Source organism: Heterodontus francisci, chromosome 1 (genome assembly GCF_036365525.1).
Source record: "Heterodontus francisci isolate sHetFra1 chromosome 1, sHetFra1.hap1, whole genome shotgun sequence".
NCBI lineage: Eukaryota > Metazoa > Chordata > Chondrichthyes > Heterodontiformes > Heterodontidae > Heterodontus > Heterodontus francisci.
This window is the reverse complement of record NC_090371.1, coordinates 201,832,475-201,856,430: the sequence shown is the minus strand read 5'-3', so window position 1 is coordinate 201,856,430 and position 23,956 is coordinate 201,832,475. Positions and strand designations below refer to the sequence as shown.

At 44.2% G+C, this 23,956-nt stretch overlaps 1 protein-coding gene across 3 annotated transcripts in view; it reads right to left on the bottom strand.

Annotated features, from left to right (window-relative positions):
* LOC137374316 (SH3 domain and tetratricopeptide repeat-containing protein 1) overlaps positions 1-20,012 on the bottom strand; it is a 126,669-nt gene extending 106,657 nt beyond the window's left edge. For 2 of the 3 annotated variants that reach the window (XM_068040177.1, XM_068040186.1), the window contains exons 1-2: positions 19,570-20,012; positions 8,770-8,868 (exon numbers count right to left, since the gene is read on the bottom strand). In XM_068040177.1, coding sequence (XP_067896278.1) covers positions 8,770-8,868; positions 19,570-19,789 — 319 coding nt within the window. In that variant the 5' untranslated portion in view covers positions 19,790-20,012. The remainder of the gene's footprint in view (positions 1-8,769; positions 8,869-19,569) is intronic. The other variant, XM_068040193.1, reaches the window with a different exon arrangement.
* Positions 20,013-23,956: the final 3,944 nt, after the last annotated feature.

Here is a 23,956-nt window from a genome sequence, read left to right as displayed (position 1 = left end):
TCTCTAATGGATTAACTTCCTTCCTAAAGTGTGGTGCCCAGAACTGGACACAATACTCCAGTTGAGGCTGAACCAGTGTTTTATACAGGTTTATCAGAACTTCCTTGCTTTTGTACTCTATGCCCCTATTTATAAAGCCAGGATCCTGTAAGCTTTTTTATTAACCACTTTCTCAACCTGCCCTGCAACCTTAAATAATTTATGCATATATACCCCCAGGTCCCTCCGCTCCCACACCCCCTTTAGAATTGTATCCTTTATTTTATGTTGCCTCTCCTTGTTCTTCCTAACACAGTGTATCACTTCACACTTTGCTGCATTTTGTTTCATCTGCCACTTGTCCGCCCATTCCACCACTGTCTAAGTCCTCCTGAAGCTTATCACTATCTCCTCCCAGTTCACAACTCTTCCAAGTTTTGTGTTATTCACAAATTTTGGAATTGTGCCCTGTATACCCAAGTCAAAGTCATTAATATATATTGAGAGGCAGGGATCCTGACACTGAGCTCTTGCGAATCCCACTATATAACTTCCTCCAGATTTATTTTACCAAAACAGTTCCAGGTATGCAGTTACAAGGTTAGATTGGAAAAGCTGTGTTTGCTCTCCTTAGAACAAAGGAGATGATAAGTTAAGACAAGGAAAAACTATTCCCATTAACAAATGGTACAAAGACTAGGGGACAGAGATTGAAGGTTTGGGGCAAAGGATGCAGAGGGAATATCAGGAAGCATTTTTTACACAGCAGGTGGTAATGACCTGGAACTCACTGTGCACAAAGGGTGATGGAAGCAAAGATGATCAATGACTTCAAGAAGAGGGTGGATGGTCACTGGAGAGAAATAGACTTGTAGGGCTATGGGGATCAAGCTGGGGAGTGGGACTGACTGCATAGCTCCATGGAGAGCCAGCATAGACTGGATGGGCAGAACGGCCTCCTTCTGTGCTATAAATGACTCCAAACCGAAAAACAACCAACCATTCAAAAGTATTCCCGGTTTCCTGTCACTCAGGCAATTTCGTGTCCACGCTGCTACTGTCTCTTCTATTCCACAGGCTCTAACTTTGTTGACAAGTCTGTAAATGTGGCACTTTATTTGAATGCCTTTTGAAAGTCCATGTACACCACACTAACCACATTACCCTCATCAACCCTTTTGGTTACCTCTTCAAAAAACTCCAGCAAGATAGTTAAATATGATTTTCCCTGAACAAATCCATGCTGGCTTTCCTTAACTAATCCACATTTGTCCAATTGGCTATTAATTTTGTCCCGAGTCATCGTTTCTAAAAGCTTTCCCACCACCGAGGTTAAATTGGCCTGTAGCTTGGTGTGTTTATCCTTACACCCTTTTATGAACAAGGGTGTAACATCTGTAATTCTCTAGTCCTCTGGCACCACATCTGTATCTAAGGAGGATTGAAAGAGTTTGGCTCGTGCCTCTGAAATTTCCACCATTATTTCCCTCAGTATCCTTGGATGCATCTGACCCAGTTCTGGTAACTTATCAATGACCAAGTACAGCCAGCCTATCTAAATACCTCCTCGATCAATATTTAGCCTATCTAGTGCCTCAACTACCTCTTCTTTTACCACGACTTGAGCAGCATCTTCTTCCTTGGCAAAGACAGATGCGAAAGAGAGAGTGAGGGCAGGGGGGGTGGGGGGGGGGTGGTGAAGAGGGAAAGGAGAGAGTGAGAGCATGAGCACAAGCACGAGCATGCATGCGAGAAAAAAAAAAGATAGCGAGCGAGACACCCAGAAATAAGCATCCAAGAAGTTTGTTGTGCCAGCCAATGCAACAGTGGGTGCTGTTGTGACAATTTTAGGTTCAAACATATTGATCAATAAACAATTGATTTTCTGTTTTAAACCTACACAAAAACCTGTCGCTGTCTGTTTATTTGACAAATAAAAAACCAAGGGGTTATACCCTAATAATAAAACACATTTGCTGCGGTCAGGTGGCAGTTGAACAGTGGGAACCACTCACATGGCCGGAACACCTCATCACTGAAAAATTTAGTTTATTTCTTCGTCAGCTTTCAACTTCTAGGAGTTGAATGATGCAGGGGAAATGTAGAAATTGGTCTTATGACGACTTGGCAGAAATCTTAGAAAGTGAGATGCTTTGTTGAAGAGTGTGGGGAAGCATAGACAAATGTTTAGTGACTTTAATTGGCAATTGAACCTTTACTTATCAAACATTCTGGGCTATCAGTTGTACTGTCCTTCTTCTGCTAGATTTCCTCTTCCACTTATGTAGCCTTGTTGTCTGTCTCAGGTATCCTGACAGCACCTTATTTGTCTGTGGATCCTGAGAAGTGGTTATCTCGCCACAAGGAAGAGATGTTTAATTAACAGCCTTAAGCCTAGTCTCCTCCATGTCTTGATCTTCATATCATCAAAATAAGGATACCCCATGGAGAAATCCACTTAAAGTGCTAACCAATACTTTGAGCAGTGCTCAGTAAAACCAGCAACAAAAATCCTGAATTAACCCCCCAAAGTACCAAAAAGAATCCATTTAGGCAAAAACTCACAGATCTTTAATCGCAGCTAACAAAAGACATCAAAGCAGTATTTGACCTACTGTAGCACCAAGGAGCTCTAGTAAATGTGAAGTCAATGGGGATCGGGAAGCAAATTCTCCAGTGACACAAAGGACGATAACTGACATCCAGTAACCATAATCACCTCATGACATCACTGTAAGAGTTCCTCAGGTGGTGAGCTGCCTTCTTGAACTGCTGCAGTCCATGGGGGGTAGGCACACCCACAGTGCTGTTAAGAAGGGAGTTCCAGGATTTTGACCCAGCAACAGTGAAGGAACAGCAATATAGTTCCAAGTCAGGATGGTGTGTGGTTTGGAGGGGAACTTGCAGGTGGTGATGTTCCCATGCAACTGCTGCCCTTGTCCTTCTAGGTGGTAGAGGTCGTGGGTTTGGAAGGTGCTGTTTAAGTGGCCTTGGTGCGTTGCTGCAGTGCATCTTGTAGATGGTACACACTGCTGCCACTGTGCGTCAGTGGTGGAGGGAGTGAATGTTTGTGGATGGGGTGCCAATCAAGCGGGCTGCTTTGTCCTGGATGGTGTCAAGCTTCTTGAGTATTGTTGGAGCTGCACCCATGCTGGCAAGTGGAGGGTATTATTACTTTAATCAGGCTGTATCAGAAATCTATTATAACACAACCCAATTCAACCCATCATTTTTCAAAAGTTGGAATCGCTTCCACACTCACTCATAACAATCACTCAGAGATGGGGCCAAAACATCTCAATCCTGTTCCGCTGTCATAATTATCGCAGAGCAACATTCATGCTCCACAAGTGGATTTGATCCCCGACGTGCTGGACTATCCAGGATGAGCTCACTAATAAACTAAGTGGTTAGCTGTGCTAACTTTAGCACCCAGAGGAAGAGACAGTTGCCACAGTGGAAAGCCAAATAGGCCATAACAGGCAACAAAATTTGAAGGCCCATTGAAATTAGCTTCCTGATCAAAAGGGCCAATTTGAACAGTGTAACATTCCTCATCCAGTACTGCGTCTTGATCTGGTACACCGCTGTGGGCCTCACTTCCACCAATCCATTGACCTGGATGCCAAAATCTTGCCTGTATCTGAATGATCCGTGCTCAGGAGACAAGAGCTATGGAGGAAGCCAATGGGTAACGCAATCCAACTCTTTTTTTTTTTAAATATACACACATTCGACCTTAAATGGATCTCTGCCTGTTCCCACTGCCAGCACTAAGGGCTAAATTTAATTCGTACAGCGCGGGTTTCATCAGCAGACACTGTCACCACACGGAAGGAATGCGGCCAGCCAACCATCATGCAGTGGTAAGATAGTAATTAATGGCCTGGAGGCACATGGCACATCCAAATGATTGCTGGGGCGGGCCAGGAGGCGCCGATCGAGGCGTCACCCGATTCAGAGGCAGGTGCTGAAGCCATTTTTAAAGGCCTGCCAGACCTGCAGTCAGTCCTGCCTTGAAAGCTGTAAAAAGGCACAGCAGCAATCCTCAAAAGGGAACTTGCTCTAAAGGGAACCTTGGCAGACAGAGGGCAGACTACTGCTCAGTAATACGGAAGGATAGCTACGCAACCGATCAGTCAATGAGACAGCCAGGAAGGCCCACAAGACATGTCAGAGGGATGACACTAGGTGGTCCCAAGGTTTAGCAATGCCTCCCTGCAGGCTCTCCTCCAGGCTGCACAAGAAAGGCGGGAGCTACTTTTCCCAAGGAACCGCAAGAGACCCTCCCGCCTGACCAAGGAAGCTGGATGGAGATAGCAGAGGAGGTCAGCAGCCATAGGTCACCCCCTGATCTGGGGTGCAGAGCTGGAAATGGCCTCCTCCACTCTGCCAGGGTGAGTCTTATATACTGATCACCTCTTTACGGCTTGCAATTGGCAATGTAGGATGGATCACCACATGGGGATGGAGTGACCTGCCGGATGACAACAGTAGGGAGTGCCAGCAATAGTTACATGATGCATGATGGCATCTGACCGACAGTCAGCCATCTATCTTTGCTTACATCCTCCATGTCCCTTAACCATAGACATATGGAGGATATATCTGGGAGCCCCCATCGAGGGCCAGAGGGATACCAGCAGCACTAGATGTTGCACTGTTGTGTGCTTGGAAATTCACAGTGTGACGAAAACCACGCCTACCAAAAATGAGACATATTAATTTTGTCATATGGAACATTTTGAACAGTTACTAGATTTGAAATAACTTACAGACCACAGCAGTGGCTGAAAACATGGCTGCCCATTTGCATTCTAAAAGACAGTTGAATAAGAGAGACAACGGAAATGCTCCCTGATTCAATTAACCAGACGGATTTTGATCAAGAGACATTAAATGTGTAAAAGGCCAACATTCCACCCCCCTCCCCCCCAATGGGAGTGTCTACCAATCTTAGGGAAATTCCACTAACCTCGCTAGGCAGGTTGTTCCAAATAAGGAGCTAGTCACATGACTAACCTGCTGGCAAACTTGGAATTTTTTTGAATTGTGCAACACAGAAAAAAAGAGGTTGCAACTGAACTTGAAGAAGAGAACTCTCTTTCTCTCTCACACAAAAGGTTCCAGGGACCCACGGAAGTAACTCCAGATTCAAGACAGAAGACTCCTACAGCCTTCTGGTACCAGCTAAATGAGTGAACGTGTGCACTGGGCCCCAACGAGAACTGCAAGACTTAACATCGAATCCCAAAATGAGAGCAGTGAGCAAGGATTCACAGAGGGAAGCTAAAACACTGTCTTTAAAAACTAAACCCGGTTATGGCCAAACTTGGAAAAGGCTCAGAGGTAACCCCTAGACCCCTTTCTCACCTGGTCATAACAGTGTTTCTCCTTTTGCCTGCAGGAGAAAAAAATTTCAGCCCACAACACCAAGGAGAGGACCAAGACCACTGGTGGGTTGCCCGACATAAGAACGCTGAGGCCTCAAACTGGCGGAAGCACAGGGTGGCCAAGCAATTACGGATGGAGAGAGTGAAGTCGCAAACCGAGAGAGCGAGAGGTAGCTCAAGTGTCTACCACCACATAGTAGTAGCCGTAGTCGGAGAAAGAGGAGGAAGAGAAGTGAAGCTCGAACCTCAACCGTGTGCATTCTCTCATGCAGGTTTCCGCACTCGGAGGAGGGGGAAAGAGCAGGAATCCTCAGAGGGTGCAGCATCATGTCATTCCCCTCGCACCATACCAACCCCCCACCGCCAGCACAGAGACTCACACGGCAGTGGGTATGTGCTCGCGATTAGATTCAGGGTCACCAGCTGGTGAGCACAGCAGAAGCGCCCAATCAACTGATGGAGGCTTTGACTGCCAAGGCCATTGACAGTCGAAGGACTGTGGGAGGCCAGGCTCATGTGGAGCCCCAGGTTGATGAGTCTCTGGTGTTGTCCACACGATACCTGATAGAGTTGCAGCTGCCAAAGGCTATTCGCAGCCATGCATGGACGATGGAGGAGTCCATCCATGCCATGAATGCTGGCATGTCTCAGGCTGGTGACTCTCATGGAGAACCAGATCCAGCAGACCAGTCAGGGGATACTGAAGATGCACGCAGAGCTGCATACCATCGCTTTGGCCATGAGCTCAATACAGCAGTGGCAAGGCGAGAGGGGGATGAGGCACCTGGAGTCTCCTCCAGGTGCTCCTCCCTCTCAGGTGATCAGGGAGGTACAAGTGTGCCTTGCAAGGGAGGAGGAGGAGCTGCCTTCCACATCTAGGGGTTCCTTTCAGGGCTCTCTGACTGTGGACAGTGGCTCCTCAGCCAACGACCCCAGCGCCTCCAGTAGCCGTGGGGACCAAGTGGTGAGCCTGCACTTGTGTGGGAGCCCCTGAGCATGCCAGGGCCTTCAGGCCTAAGGCAGCCAGAGGACAGTCGCCAAAGGCATCCCAGGTTACAAGGCAGCCCACCTCCACTCCAGATGGAAGCACAGGCGACACATCTCTTAGAAGCACTCAAATGTGTTAAGAGCATCTAGATGCACCGGCATTCTTGGGTGTTTAGACTTGGCACGTTAAGGATTGATACTGTGGTTGCAATAAATTGATGTGACTGTTTGTGATGCGGGTCGTTTGTGGAGCTATTGCTGCCTTGTCAGATGTCACCCATATACTCTTGCACCATCAGTGGGCTGCAGTGTAGGGGCAGGCCGAGTCAGGTCATCCCCCCAGATGCATCAGGGCGTGTGGAGAGGCTGGGTGCCAGGCGATGTGAGCAATGCAATGTCCTGTAAAGTGGGTGTGAGTCTTGAGTTGACAGTCATTGAAAGGGCATCATGGTTGCAGGAAGCAGCTGTGAATAAGATTGTCCTAACCTTCCTTGCGCATCTCTCAATGGCTCTTGCCTCTGGTGCAGGGGGCTCATCATCCTGTTCTGCCAGCTCTGCCCACTCCTCCATATCCACCTCGCTCATCTACATCCTCCTGATGCACGGCTTCCCACCTCTGCAGTGCTAGGTTTTGCAGAGCACAGCAGATGACAGGACATACTGCAGTGCTCCACCAGATCAGTCCAGGCAACGGAATCTCAACTTTAACAGGCTAAGGGCCTGCTCAATCGTCTCTCGGGTCCACCCATGGCAGGCATTGGAACGTTCCTCGGCTACGGAGTGAGCCTTCCTCACCGGCGTCAGCAGCCACATCTTGAGTGGTTACTCTTTGTTCCCGAGGATTAATCCCTGAAGGCATGTGGGAGGCAGAACAGCTGTGGCACCTGGGATTGTCTAAGTATGTATGTATCCTGACTACCACCGGGTAACTGGACATACACCTGCAGGATGTGCCTTTGGTGGTCGCAGACCAGTTGAAAATTGATTGCATAGAATCCCCTCCTATTGATGAAGGCTACTGGCTGATTCCAGGGACCCTTGATGGCCTTGATGGTGGGTGCAATCGATTACACCTTGCACTTGGTGGAATCACTAGATGGCACCGCTGCCGGTGGACCTCTCTGCCTGGCTGTCAGGGTCTGTCCGGTACTGCCTAGTCTCCTGCCCTCTTAAACAAGGCATTGGTCACCTCCATAATGCAGCGATGAGCTGCTACCTGGAATACCCTGCACACGTCCCTGGTCGCTCCCAGGAAAGAGGAGGATGTCTAAAAATGCAATGGTACGGTTATCTTCAGGGTTATCTTCACAGGCATTGGGTGTCCACCGAGTCCCATGGGTCACAGCTCATCCTACAGCATGGCGCACAAGTCAGTGACGGCCTCCCTTGACAGCCGTAGCCTTCACGGACACTGTCGCCCCAACATTTGCAGGTCATTGAGGAGAGTCTGAAACACTCTTGGCTATGGTTCGGCCCATCTTGGCATGGCTGCCTGCTGTTGGTCAATTAAACGCCCTTCTTTGGCTTGCCCAGCCAGGGACTGGCCCTCTTGCTATTTTTGCTGCTGCTGATACTGTAGTGGTGCCTCCAGTGCCTGTCCCTCCCTCCCTCCGAGCCGCTCTTCTTCTGCAGAGGTTCAGGAGGACTGGATCGATGAGTCCCATGGCTGTTGGTCTGTCCCTTTATCGTGCACTGCCCCTGGAGGCAACCTCCCTTAGGACTCTACCCTTGTCACTCCCCTTTGACCGAATGGCCATGACCACAATCTGCTCCCTCAGCCCCTCTGAGCCAACAACAAGCTGTTGCCCCTCAGTTCTTCTGAGTCCAACAGGCTGCTGTCGCCCTCTTGGAGGCTTACCGCCACACTCTGGCAGTGGCCTCCTCGCCCGTCTCTTCCACCAATATGAAGCACGACTGAAGCCATCCAAAATAGGGACGACTTCCACAGGTGACCCTGAGGCCTCGCCTCGGTGCCGCCAGCTTTTAGCGGTCGGGGATCTGACTGCTGGTATTCCCCATGTGCCACTCATTTAATTCGAAATCTTGCACGAAATCGTATTCAGCAGCATTTAAATAAGAGTTAATTACCTGCACAATTGCCTTCCTGTCACATCGTTGCAGCAATGACACCTTGGATGTTTCCAACTGTTGGCAGAATGTAGACCCGACTTCACGCTGTCAGAGTTCCACTCTAGTGCATCTATTTGACAGCTCCCCCCCAACCCCTCACAACCCGCTCCCAAGTGCCACATTAAATTCTGCCTGAATTCCTAGCTGTTATCTGCAGGGCAGAGAGCTGGCATTTCTATGTCCCACACAATTTTTGCCCCCAATCAGCCTTCCTCCTCCCCTTTATACTAATATTCCACCCCAGGCTCTGAGGAAATATAGAGTTGTATTTAGTATTCACCTGGGCCTCCTTGTTTTCCAGTTTTTGAGACTGCATCGGATTCCACCAAGTTGCGTGATAGATCAGGCCAGTAGCCCAAGGATCTTGTTGATGCTTTCCCTGGAACAAATAATAATATGGAGCCTGCAATTTTTTGACATTTCACAGAAACAAAAAGAAATAAACATTTAAAAATTTGCTATTTGCAATTATTTTGTGGTTTCGGATCTGAAGCTGTGGCATGTAGAGTTTCTAAAATATGGCTATTAAATTAATTTTAAGCCACAGAATATTATGAGTAACAAAGCAGGAGGTTGTCAAAAAAAAACCCCCAAAGTTCCAAGTCTGGGATTGTAATCAGTGCATTTGAAAGAACCAATTCCCAACTTGTGCTCCTTTCAAGTGTAGCTCCTCTCTGGGTGCACCTGATTGTGGAACCAGCCAAAGAGTCCTACAGCGTAGAAGGAGTTGTGGCTGGGGAGCAAAGACTTCCAGATGAGGAGGTCCTGTGCCCCAGTCTGGATATGCTAGGGAGACAGTTAGCTGCTGGTATGGCACATGAGAACAGACATGTTGGTCTACTGAATGCAGAGATAATGTCCAAGTGACCAAAGCGAATCATGTGCTGACACCCTCCAGCAGACCTAGCTCACTTTGGCAGGGTTGCGAGCCCCTTTCAGCAGGCGGGCATCTGAGACATGCCTCTCATGACACAACAACTGTTAATGACTCCAAAGAACTTTGGCAGGGCTTCGCAGAGGCACATTTAGTTAAGTTGGAAATTAAGGTCTTAATTCTGAACAAAGCAAAGTACGTAGGTGAGAGAGGCACGTTGACCATGATAGATTGTGAAACTACATTGGAAGGTATGACAGTAGATGATCAATGGCTAGCATTTAAAGAATTAATTCATAATTTGCAAATATACAGTTCCTCAAGAAATGAAAAAAAAAAAAGAGGCCTAAGCGGTCCAACCGTGGCTAACAGGAGAAGTTAGAGATTGTACTAGATTAAAATGGTGGGGTTTAGAAATGTTGCCAAATAGTAAGCCTGAAGATTGCTGAATTCTAAAATCCTCCCAAAGGATGACCAAGAAATTGGTAAAGAAAAAGAGAATGAAAGTTAACTAGCAGGAGACATAAAAGCACACTGTAAAAGTTTCTATAGGTGTGTAAAAAAGGAAGAGATTAGCAAAAGTAAATGTGGGTCCCTTAGAGGCAGAGACAGGAGAAATTATAATGGTGAATAAGGAATGGTAGAGATATTTAAAAAATACTTCATATCCGTCTTCACGGCACAAAACACAAAAAACATTCCAGAAATAATCCTTCCAGGAGAGCAGTGAACAGGAGTCCAACTGCGCCAGAGTTTGAAAACAAAGTGAACAGTAACATCACAGGAAAGCTGTAAGGTGGTTGGTTGGTGAGTAACAGCTGTTAGGGAGTATCTGTGAATAGCTAGGTTATAGCGTCTCAACAACTGGCAGACTAAAAACGGGTTAAAAGTTAAGTATTAAAAGGAACAAGTGAGTAGCTGGTGAGTATTATCTGATTTTGTGTAAGGTTTATTTTAACTAGTGAACTGTATTGATTAGTAGTAAGATTTATCAGTACTAGTAAGGTTTTAGTAATAGTTCTAAGGGGTTTTAGTACTGGTAACATATCTTTTCTTTTAAATTAGCAGTAGCAAAGCGTCAACTAATAAATAAAGGAACGGCAGAGTTGCTTCAACCTCGAGAGTGCACCTCTTGTGCTATGTGGGAGCTCCAGGATGCTTCTGGTATCCTGGAGAACCATTTGTTCAAGAAGTGTTGACAATTGCACCAGATTGAGCTCTGGGTTTTGGAACTTGAGCAGCAGCTGGCGACACTGCAGTGCATTCATAAAGGATGACAGCTACATGGATAGCACGTTTATAGATGTGGTTACCCCACAGCTTAAGAGTACGCAAGGAAAGAGGGAAAGGATGACCACCAGGCAGTCAAAAAGAAACAGGCAGGTAGCGCAGGAGACCCCCGAGTGCATCTCATTCTCCAACAGGTATTCAGTTCTGGATACTGATGAAAGTGATGCTTCACCTGGGGAGTGCAGCCAGAGCCAAGTCCAAGGCACGACGGGTGGCTCAGCTGCACGGGGGGTACAGGGAAGAATGGAAGAGGCATAGTAAAAGGTGATTCAATAATCAGGGGAACAGACAGGCATTTCTGTGGCTGCAGAAGTGAATCCAGGATGGTGTGTTGCCTCCCTGGTGCCAGGGTTAAGGATGTCACTGAGCTACTGTATAGCATCCTGAAGGAGGAGAGTGAACAGCCAGCAGTCATGGTCCACATCGGAACCAATGACATAGGTAGAAAGAGGGATGTGGTGAATTTAGGGAGCTAGGTAACAAATTAGCAAGCAGGACCTCAAAAGTAGTAATCTCCAGATTACTCCCGGTGCCATGCGCAAATGAGTACAGGGATAGTAGAATAAAACAGATGAAAGCATGGCTGGAAAGATGGTGCAGGAGGGAGGGCTTTAGATTCTTGGGACATTGGGACTGGCTCTGGGGGAAATGGGACCTGTACAAGCCAGACAGGTTGCACCTGAAAGAACTGGGACTTATTTCCTTGCGGGACATTTTGCTAGTGCTGTTGGGGAGGGTTTAAACTGGTTTGGCAGGGGTACGTGGACCTGAGGGTAGACTCAGTTGGGACAAAATCAGAAATGAAAACGGAAGGCAGTAAATTAATGGACAAGTCTGGAAGACCGAGGAAACAAAGGTGAGGTTAATGCTCAAGGGTATCTATTTCAATGCAAGGGGTAGAGCAAAGAAAAAAAAGTCAGTGACATCAGAGGAGAGCTACAAGGTGATTGGTTGGTGAGTCACTGCTGTTAGTATATTTAAATATCTTAAAAAATAAGAGGAAAGTTTTTTTTTGTTGAAAAAAACCTCTGGTGATAAAGATGAGTGCTACAAAAGTGTGTTTTTTTTTAATTCAGTGTAGCTTATTAAGGACTTTAGATTGGAGTGGGTAGAACAAGGCTCCGTGATATGCTCCTCCTGCGCTATGTGGGAAATCAGGGATGCTTCCAGTGTCCCTGGTGACCATGTGTGCAGCAAGTGTATCCATCTGCAGCTAACGACGACCCGTATTACGGAGCTGGAGCTGCGGGTAGATTCACTGTGGAGCACCCGCGATGCTGAGGACGTCGTAGATAGCACGTTTAGTGAAGTGGTCACACCCCAGGTAATGGCTGCACAGGCAGAAAAGGGATGGGTGACCACCAGTCGGAGTAGTAGGCGCAGGCAGGTAGTGCAGGAGTCCCCTGTGGCCATCCCCCTCTCAAACAGGGATACCGCTTTGGATACTGTCAGGGGGAGGGGATGACCTCCCAAGGGAAAGCAACAACAGCCAAGTTCATGGCACCACAGATGGCTTTGCTGCACAGCAGGGGAGGAAAAGGGGTTGAAAAACTATAGTGATGGGGGATTCGATCGTAAGGGGTGCAGATAGGCGTTTCTGTGGCCGCAAACGAGACTCCAGGATGGTATGTCGCCTCCCTGGTGCTAGGGTCAAGGATGTCTCGGAGCGGTTACAGGACTTTCTGAAGGGGGAGGGTGAACAGCCAGTGGTTGTGGTATACATGAAGAGCAAGAGGATAACTAAGGAGAGAGTAAGGCCCATAAAAGACCAAAAAGGTAACCTATGCAAAGGGGTGGATGATGTTGGCATGGTTCTTCATGAATACTTTGCATTTGTCTTCACAAAAGAGGTGGATGATGCGGATATTGTAGTTAAGGAAGAGGGGTGTGAAGTATTGGATGTAATAAACATAGGAAGGGGAGGAAGTATTAAGGGGACTCCTTGAAAGTTGATAAGTCACCAGGGCCAGATGAAATGTACTCCAGGCTGTTAAAAGAAGCAAGAGAGGAAATAGCAGAAGGTTTAACCATCATTTTTCAGTCCTCACTGGATACAGGTATGGTGGCGGAGGATTGGAGAACTGCTAATGTCGTACCTCTGTTTAAAAAGGCAGTGAGGGATAGACCCGAATAATTACAGGCCAGTCAGTCTAACCTCAGTAGTGGGCAAATCTATTCTGAGACAGGATAAACGGTCACTTATAAAGGCACGGATTAATCTACGACAGTCAGCATGGATTTGTTAAGGGAAGGTTTTGTCTGACCAACTTAATCAAATTTTTTGAAAAAGTAACTAGGAATATAGATGAAGGCAGTACAGTTGATGTGGCCTACATGGATTTTAGCAAGGCTTTTGACAAGGTCCCACATGGCAGACTGGTTAAAAAAAAAAGCCCATGGGATCCAGGGAAATGCAGCAAGGCGGATACAAAATTGGCTCAGTGGCAGGAAACAAAGGGTAATTGTTGACAGGTGTTTTAGCAACTGGAAGGCTGTTTCCAGTGGCGTTCCATAAGTGTCAGTACTGGGTCACCTGCTTTTTGCGGTATATATTAATGATTTGGATGTAAATGTAGCAGGCATAATCTAGAAGTTTGCGGACTTGGCCGTGTGGTAGATAGCACGGAGGATAGCTGTAGGTTGCAGGAAGATATTGATGGTCTGGTCAGATGTGCAGAAAAGTGGCAAATGGAATTCACCCTGGAGAAATGTGAGGTGATGCATTTGGGGAGGTCAAACAAGGTAAAGGAATACACGATTAATGGGAAATTACTGAGAAGTGTGGAGGAAGTGAGGGACCTTGGAGTGAATGTCCACAGATCCCTGAAGGTAGGACAGGTGATAAGGTGGTTAAGAAGGCATATGGAATCCCTTCCTTTATTAGCCGAGGTATAGAATACAAGAGCATGGAGATTATGCCGGAACTGTATAAATCATTGGTTAGACCACAATTTGAGTACTGTTTGCAGTTCTGATCACCTCATTACAGAAAGGATGTAATTGCACTAGAAAAGGGTACAGAAGAGATTTAGGAGGATGTTGCCGGGATTGGAAAAATGTAGTTCTAAGGGGAGATAAGGAAAGTTTTTTCATGCAGAGGGTGGTGGGGGTCTGGAACTCACTGCCTGAAAGGGAAGTTGAGGCAGAAACCCTCAATTCATTCAAAAAGGAGTCTGGATATGCACCTCAAGTGCCACAATCTGCAGGGCTACTGACCAAATGCTCGAAGGTGGGATTAGAATAGATGGATCGCTTTTTGACCGGCACAGACACAATGGGCCAAGTGGCCTCTTTCTATGCCGTAAACTTTCTACGATTCTAAATTAAGCAGAACCAAGGGTCTAATGAGAATAATGAACTTAAAGAAATTCGTATCAGAAATAGTACTGAAGAAAATAATTCTCCAGCCCGGACTATGGAGATAGTGGATGTATTGGCTTTGATTTTCTAGAATTCCCCAGATTCTAACAATGCTTGTGAATTGGAAGGTAGCAAACATAACCCCGCTATTCAAGAAAGGAAGGAGAGAGAAAACAAGGAATTACAGGCTGAAAGCACTGCGTTAGTTTTCACATGTACACTGATGATACCCAGCTCTCTCTACTCCTCCATAGTCTCTAAATTATAAAGACTGCTTATCTGAAATTCAGTACTGGATAAGCAGAAATTTTCTCCCATTAACTATGGGGAAGACTGAAGTTTTTGTTCCCTGCTCCAAACTCCATTACCTAGCTACTCACTTCAGCCCTCTCCCTGGCAACAGTCTGAGATTAAGTCGGTCTGTTTGCAACCTTGGTGTCACATTTGACCCAAGATGAGCTTCTGAACACATATTCATGACATCACTAAGACCACCATGCCCATCTGACTAGACCATCTATAACATCGCGCAACTTCGCCCCATCTCAGCTCATCTGCTGCTGAAACCTTTATTCATGCCTTTGTTACAACTAGACTGGACTATTCCAATGCACACCTGGCTGGTCTCCCATATTCTACTCTCTGTAAACTTGAGGTCATCCAAAACTCTGCTGCCCGTGTCTTAACTTGCACCAAGTCCTGTTGACCTATCACCCCTGTGCTCATTGACCAACATTGGCTCCCAGTCAAGAAACATCTTGATTTTAAAATTCTCATCCTCATTTTCAAATCCCTCTATGGCCTTGCTCCTCCTTATTACTGTAATCTCCTTCAGCCCCACAACACTCACATCTGTGCTCATCTAATTCTGGTCTCGAGCATCCCCGATTTTAATCACTCCACCATTGGTGGCCGTGCCTTCAGTTGCCTAGGCTCTAAGCTCTGGAATACCCTCCTACACCTCTCCACCTCACATTCCCCCTCTAAGACACTCCTTAAAACCTACCTCTGATCCAATATCACCTTATGTGGCTGAGTGTCATATTGCATTTTATAATGCTCCTGCGAAGTGCCTTCGGACGTTTTATTATGTTAAAGGCACTATATAATTACAAGTAGTTGTTGTAGCAGGTGAGGGGACTGTGTGTAATGTATTGAAGTTTTCCAACAATAAAAAGTTAGGTGGTAAAGTAAGCAGTGAGGAGGATGCAAAGGAGGACAGGTTAAATAAGTGGGCAAAAACATGGCAGATGAAATAATGTGGAGAAAAATGAAGTTATCCACTTTGGTAGGAAAACTAGAAAAACAGAATATTCTTTAAATGGTGAGAGACTGGGAAATGTTGGTATTCGGAGGGACTTGGGTGTCCTTGTATACGAATCACAAAATAAACATGAAGGTACAGCAAACAATTAGGAAGGTAAATGGTATGCTAGCCTTTATTATAATGGGATTGAAGTACAAGAGTAAGGAAGTCTTACTGCAATCATATAGAGCCTTGGGGAGTCAACACCTGGAGTACTGTGTATAGTTTTGGTCTCCTTACCTAATGACGTATATACTTTCCTCAGAGGGAGTGCAAAGGTTCATTAGACTGATTCTTGGAATCAGAGGATTGTCTTATTCTTATGAGGAGAGATTGAATAGACCATGCCTATGCTCCCTGGAGTTTAGAAGAACGAGAAGTGATCTCATTGAAACACATGGAATTGTTCAGAGGCTTGACAGGTAGATACTGGGAGGATGATTCCCCTGGGGAGTCTAAAACTAGAGCTCACAGTCTCAGAATAAGAGGTTGACCATTTAGTACTAAGAGGACGATAAATTGTTTCATGCAGATGGTTACGAATCTTTGAAATTTTCTACCCCGGAGAACTGTAGATGCTCAGTCATTGAGCATATTTGAGACAGTGATAGCTGGATTTTTAGTACTAAGGGAATCAAGGGATATCGGGATAGTGAAGGAAGTTGAAGTTGAGGCTGAAGATCAGCCATGATCTTAGTGAATGGTGGAGCAGGCTTGAAGGCCCAAAGGGCTTCTTATGTTCTTATTTCAGATTGTCAGTTTGGGGATTTTCGGCTCCAGTATGTACGTATTGACTTTACTTACAACAACAGTTTCAATATAAAAAAATATGCAATAATTGTTTTGAAGTATAAAAATACAACAAAGTATTTTCTTTCAATAATGCAAATTATTCCAACGAGGCAGAGCAGGTGCATTCAAACATGGTCAAGGAACGTTGGTCGAGTGCTTTCATTAATAATTATCACTGCAGCATAGTAACAACAGGAATGTCAACCATCAGGTTTTTTTTTTCAACCACAGCCGTTTACTACAATTACATGAAGGGAAAAGTTGTTAAAGGGCATCAATTCAAATCAAATGTAACTTGAGTTGGGGTAGGGAGAAGGAAAAATATGTTTAGATTCTTTGGCAATTTAATTACAAACTTTCCATTAATGCAACAACCTGGTACACAACACACAATATAAAAAATAAATCTGGTAGCAGTATAATTTTGCATATATGTCAGCAAATCTTGTCATGACTAAACAAGAACTAGTGGTCTCCTGTATGTTTAATTCCAAGTCTAGTGACTTTAAGGCCCTGGATTCAGGCTTCTCAAACATCAAAAATTCTGGATATTTCAGAACCCTAATTGATGAAACCAAAATGTTTGCTTCTCCTTCACTCTTATCTTCTGTGTCACTCTGCTAAAAGGCAAAGTTCAAACCCTGCATTAATTCAGCCTCCGACAGTCTGAACAATGTTTTCAGATTTTGCTGACTACAGGAAGAGGATACACATCCCTCCCGCAGATACTGAACACTTCAGCTTCTTATCCTGACGGATACTGATGATTAACTCGACATCTGCTGAGTTATGAACTCTACTTTACTTCTACTGAACAAAAACTTCCTGTTTACTAAGCAAATCCAAACTTCTTTCATCAACACTTACATCACCCTTTTTACTTTAATCTTTTCACCCATTTTCAATATCCTGGTTGCTCATTGCTCAACCTGTCACTGGTAGAAGAGAAAGAGGGAGCTGGAGAGTGCATGAGAGAAAATGAAAGAGGAAAGAATGACAGAAAGGGGGCAAGGGGAAAAGAGAAGGAAAACATCTGAGGATTTAGGCACTGCCTTTAACTTTCTAAAACCCGGGTCTAACTAAGTCATAATAATTACCAATAAAAGAAAATAGATTGGCATATTACAAGCTATTATAACTTCTTTACTCTAGTAATTCCTAGATTCAAAGGCTCTACATCAAGAACACACAGTTAGAAAACTAGCCCTAGACTGCACTCCTTATGATGGTAGGTTTGCTGTTGTGTAGTTATCCACATATTTAGCAAATTGAACTAATTATTAGCAATCAAGTTTTATATTTCTGAACATTATCTTTGTCTCTACTGCTCCTTAACTGCACTGTGCAGGTTCTGGCAGCAATCTGAATTTCAGCTACATCCTCATCAAAGCAAGAGAACATCTTGCCTAGAATGTTAACATTGTTAACATGGAAGATTCCTCCAACTTAACAGTGTGGCATAGTCTTCCTTCACAATTGCCATATGCTTTACAATCAACATTGGACAAATCCCAAGTACGAGTTTTTCATCTGCAGGTCAGCCATGTTTGAGGCATCTCTGTTGACCAAAAACAGACATGTTCACTTTGATGTGCCATACTGTGTTAGCTAGTCTTCATCGGGGTGGCACCAAAGATGTTAGTATGGGCTTCAGTACCCTTGGCTGAGGGAGCAGAAATCCACCCCGAGTTTCTGCTACTGATCACTATCCATTTACGCTTCCTCGTAAGACTTGACCAAATGTATATGTGATGCTCCTAGAGTCAAGTAGATTAATACCATTGTTTAGGATCACACATGAAGAATGGCCACTTGGAGAAGGTAAAGATAAAATGAAAAAAAAAACCTTAGATTTCCAGCATTTACAAAGTGCTGGAAATAAACAGTACGTCCATCAGCAAATATAAAGAAAAAGAAAACATTACTGTTTTGGGTGAAGACTCATCAAAACTGTTCTCACCAGGTCTAATAAAAGGACTACATCTAAAAAATAATCCACCTTCTCTTTACAGATGGCAATGGACCTTGACAAGGTATTAGTGCGACTGTTGTATTCCAGTAAGTAGTCAACACCTTCAGCAGATGCTGAGGCAGAAAAAGTGTCAAAAAAAACATATATGAAACAAATGTGTCAATGCACTTCCAGCACTTACTCTCAACTGCAGAAAGTGAATGCTCATTTCCAGCCAGAAGTGCACCACCACCATATTTGCTAATGACAAATATGCATAATTTACCCACCTCTCAAACAGATCTTTGTATATGCGACTAAGAGCTGTTTGAGCACCCTATCCCCCCCCGAACATTAGTTTTCCCTCCCAGCCTTGCCCTGTTACGTGCACACTGGCAATAAGATTTTTATTTTACCAATTGCTGGTGGTTGTATCTTGAATCAGGTGTCAAATAAAGGCAAACAGCAAATTTCACAAAATACTCTAAAAGGAGCAAGATCCCACAATAGTAAGGCTGTTAGAGAAGTGGTCAGAATACTTCAATTATGCACACAGACTTGAAACCAAGGGTAAACATGAAATGATATTTTAAAAAAAAAGGATTACTTTCTCAAAGTAAATCACAAGAAATGACACAAGCATTCTCTTCCTCCAAAAAATAAAAGTACTGTGGAAAAATTCAGGGATAACATAAAATGAGGTGGAAGTCTTAAACAAGCAGAGCTCCAGGGTTAGATGGTTTTTAATTACACAGTGCTGACAGAGAAAAAGAGAATAAGAAGCAGATTTAGGAGTCCTTAATCATGATTAGGAGGGAGTCAATGGAAACTGGGGAGAGCTACAAGTAGATTGGAACTAGGCCAAAGGGTGCCCCTATTCAAAGAAATGTGACAAAACAGACATACAAAACTATAAACTCAATGGTCTTACATTAATTCCATGTAACATAATGGAATTGATAATAAAAGTTATCAACACAGCTTTTGACCAATCTCCTTTATTTTCAGGAAGTCACAAGCCAACTATGGTAAACCCTCCAAAATGGTGTGTTGAGCCTTCCAGAAGGTACTTAATAAAGTTCCAAATCAGAGGTGACCAGTTAAACTCAAAAGGTGTGGAGATTCAAGTTAAAGTTTGCGAATTGATTCAAATGCTTGGCTGTAAGGGGCTGGGAATACTAAGTGGAGTGCAGTTGAGCTAATTGTTGGGCCCCACTATTGCTTGGCATTTACATTAATGACTTTGATCACAGTACTGCAGCTATTCGTGGCCTGTGTCACACGCTGTATTCTATAATAATTACCGTGTTATTTGAGCACAATTATACCTTTTAGGATTTTTTTTAAATATGAAAAGGTTAGATTCCACAAACTTCAAACTGTAACAAATAATCAAGGTCGTTCTCAAGCGTTCTAATTTCAGTAACGAGTTATTTATTACAGTCACTGTCCAAACAATTAATGGGCAGTGTTCAAAGGGAAATAAACGAAAATATCCAAGCGTTACCGTTTGAGTCCGGCACCATGTCTGGGTGACTGAGTCCTGCAGCCGGCTTGTCCAGGAACTTGCCGTCAGGGTCGCTTCCTGGTCCCTCCGCCTCCCGGCCGTTCTCCAAACAGGGATCCCGGGTATTGCCTCCAGAAATCAGGCTCGACCTCTCCTCTTCGATGGTACACAGTAGGAAATCCTCCCCACTAAGAGCATTACCCCACTCTACGCTCTCCATAACCACAACCTGCTCAAAAGCCAAACTTGGCTCTGATAAGTAGTCGTGCCAGCGCTGTCACGGGATATTCCTTCTCCCCAAAGGTTGTTCGGTCGGTTGCAAGTTGTTTCACTGTCATTATTCTTAGAAAATGTGCCCCATGCTATTGAACATCGCATTCACTTTCCAAGTCAGCTTTTTAATCCTGCTAAGTACTGCAGTTCCGAGTATGTCAGACTGGAACACACCTCCCTCCCAGACACATTAAGGGACTGTGCACATTTTCCACATTTAAAAAAAAAAGTTCTTGGAATTCAGACACACTGATTTGCATAAAATGCACTGTGAAAAAAATTATGAAAGCTTTTATTTCGACCACTTCAGTGTTTTGGATTGTAACAAAAAGTTATTTTAGTTCAAAATTAAGAGACCATATTAAGAAAATCGTAATATTTGTAATGTCTCCATCTTGTGATAAACACAGAATTTTTCAAAGTCTATTTTTTGGAAGATCCAATTTATTTAACTATTTTAAAGGTAGTGTTACAACAAAGGTGGGAGTAATGCACTGTTAATTCAGTCCCACTACTCCACAGGTCATCGCATATCGAAGTTTGCCACCTACTGAAGAAGAGTCAAATTAAACACTGTATTTATCCTCCAGAATAAAGCACACCAAACCAACAACATTAACTAAAAGAAATAACAGGTCTTAGCTACTAATGAGATAAATCTATATATGAAAAACCCTTTATTTATTTAACCCTCATGCACACACATATACATTCGAAAAGAAACCAGTTAACCAGGGAAAAGGATTTTTGGTTTACAGCTGTTTCTTAGGAACAGAAGGAATAATAAAAATAATTGAGTTTATCACATTCAGGTAGGATGTTTGCAGTACAGTGAGGTGTCCAAGAGTCAAAAAATCAGACGCCACTCGCAGTCTCTCCAGGCGAGGTTGATGAACAGTCTGTGATGGGTAGGCTTTCAAGGCAATTTGTCTGCAGCAGGCATTGCACAGGTCTTTCAGCAGGGGTGCAGCATCTGGTCTACTTGGATTTTTTTAATAACAGCAGTCTAGCAGTAGAAGAATTCTTCAGATTTCAGGATATCCCATAACACAAGAGGCAGCAGGAACCACTCTGGATGCAGGAATTCTTCAGAGACTGGAGGCAATAGGAATCTGCCACCTTTCAAATGCAAGATTCCTTTTCAAGAGATGTAAGTCTCCCTTTACAGAGAGAGGTATCACTTTTCTGGGTCATTCTCCCTTGCTCCAAGCAGGTCAAAGCAAGATTCCAAATGCCTGCCCTTTATCCAATTCACAGGCTTTTTAAAGGGTCCAAGGTGTGTTGGCCAGGGGCTGTAAGAAATACAGAATCTGTTACAAACTGCTGGGATTATTTGACCTGTAGTAACCTGGAGCTCGGACACTGACCTGTGCTGGTAAAAAACAGTTTGAACTAGTTACTTTATGAGACAAGACAAAGAACAGGGCACGTGAAAAGGGCCTTATTTGGACACGGTGTGATACTGGGGTCTTTGGGCCTGGGCCAATTAAGAGAAGCTGTGAACAAGGTGAGCAAGCTTAAACCAACTGGAAAGACACAGCTCAGGTTTGGAGAGATAAGAGTGAGGATAAGAATATAGCTTTTTGGGCATAGAGCCAGCGAAAACTCCGGAGATCAACCATCGTGGAAGCAGAAGACCCTGCGTGAGCGACGCGGCGATGACGTAGAAGAGAGAGAGAGAACGGAACGCCTGGCCAGCGTTAACTGTCCCTTTTTCGGGTAATATCCTTTGTATTCTGTGACTAGGTCAAGGAAAGGTCAAAGAAACCTAGTGGGTGTGCTTATGAATTCTAGCTAGTTTTGTTATTAACTGTATAACTCAGTGAGAGTTGTATGTTTTTGTCTAACTAAGTGTATAAGCCTTATTCTTACATTGTACAACAATGTGAATAAAGTAAATTGATAGTTGAAGAAAGGACTGAGTTCCTACTCTTTGTACTAAGCCATTAACTGTAGCTGTGGACTAAGCTGGAGGGTGGCTCCCTTGAAATCCGATATGCCAAACACTCAGTCTGAGCCTGAATTAAGAGAACTTCAGTCCCACGTGACGGCTAGGATCAACTGGGTATCGGGAATAAAGGGAACAAGGGGGAGTTGACTCCGCTCCATGGTTAACAGGTGAAAAAAGAACCTTCCTGAGCATGGTCACATATCCAGACACAGTGTCTCCCCCTGTCACTCAAAAGCTGCTCTGAAGAAAGGTCAAACCCCTGTGGTTCCCTTGAAATTGCTGGCTTTCCTGTCCTTGTACAAGTTCAACTTCCTTTCAAAGCACCCATATAGTTCAACTGTTGTTATGAATTTCCTTTCAAAACATTGCAGGAATTCTAACTATTTGCAGGTCAGTGTCCACTGAGCAGAAAAATCCTCTTCTCAGTTTTTTTAAACACAGCATTCTAAGTTATCTTTTTAAGAACAAAACGCATAACAGTAGAAAAAAATTATTTCTGTTGAGACCTGAAAGGATTTCCTGCTAACTATATGTGTCAAGTCTCATTCATTAGGAGTGAGATATGCTTATTGTGGCTTCAAAATGTAATCTAAGACATAGGAAAGTTTAGAGATACAGCACTGAAACAGGCCCTTCGGCCCACCGAGTCTGTGCCGACGATCAACCACCCATTTATACTAATCCTACACGAATCCCATATTCCAATAACATCCCCACCTGTCCCTATATATTTCCCTACCACCTACCTATACTAGGGTCAATTTATAATGGCCTATCAACCTGCAAGTCTTTGGCATGTGGGAGGAAACCGGAGCACCCGGAGGAAACCCACGCAGACGCAGGGAGAACTTGCAAACTCCGCACAGGCAGTACCCAGAATCGAACCCGGGTCCCTGGAGCTGTGAGGCTGCAGTGCTAACCACTGTGCCACTGTGCCACCCGCAGGTATTGAATCTAGAAATAAACAGTAAAGTTGGCAGATTGCCATGAAAACTGAACCGGTGCACTAATGTCTTACCAGTCTAGTCTATATGTGACTCCAGTCCCATACTAACTGATTGGCTATTAACTGTCCTCTGAAGTGTTAGTAAGTCACTAAGTTGTATCAAATCACTAGTAGCAGATCAAAAAAAATGCCCACCATTACCTTAACAATAACTAAGGATGGGAAATGATGACCTTCCATTCCAGTGATGCCCACATTCTGAGAATGAATTTTAAAAACCTTAAAGACTATACTTCAGTTTTGTTGAGAAGTGATGTTGGACGCAGATCTCTCCAATTTAAGGTATGCATTTTGCACTGATAAGCAATTTCTTTGATTGCTCAGGATAGGTAATCTGACAAATAACAGCTTAATTTTTTAAGATACTGTCTAGTTTCAAAGGTAATTAAAACCTATAATGCTTCTCGAATATCAGGTTCTAACACTATTTTTTTTTAAATCATGTAATCTACATCATAGATTCAGAAAATAGTGCAGCACAGAAGAAGGCCATTTGGCCCATCATGTCTGCAACAGCTTTTTTCAAGATCAATCCAGTTACTTTCACTCCTTCACTTTTTTCCCATATCCCTGCAATGTTTTCTCCTTGAAGTATGTATGCAATTCCCTCCTGAAAGCGATTATTGAACTTGTTTCCACCTTCCTATCAGACAGTGTATTCCATACCCTAACCACTCATTGTGTTAAAACATTTATCCTCATGTCACCTCTGGTTCTTTTGGCAATCACCTTAAATCTGTGCCATTTCGTTATCGATACTTCAGCCATTTGAAACAGTCTCTCTTTATTTACTTTACATAAACTCTTCAAACACCTTATCAAATCTCCTCTTGGCCTTCTCTGCTCTGAGGAGAACAACCCCAGCTTCTCTAGTCTAGCTGCATAACATAATCCCGCATCCCTGGAAGCACGCTAAAAATCTCTTCTCGACCCTGTCCAACATTAGAACACAAGAACATCAGAAATAGGAGCAGGAGTAGACCATACGCCCATCGAGCCTGCTCCACCATTCAATATGATCATGGCTGATAGGCTTCAACTCCACTTTCCCGCTCACTCCCATATCACTTGATTCCCTGAGAGACCAAAAATCTGTCAATGTCAGCCTTAAATATATTCAACGATGGAGCATCCACGATGCTCTGGGGTCAACAATG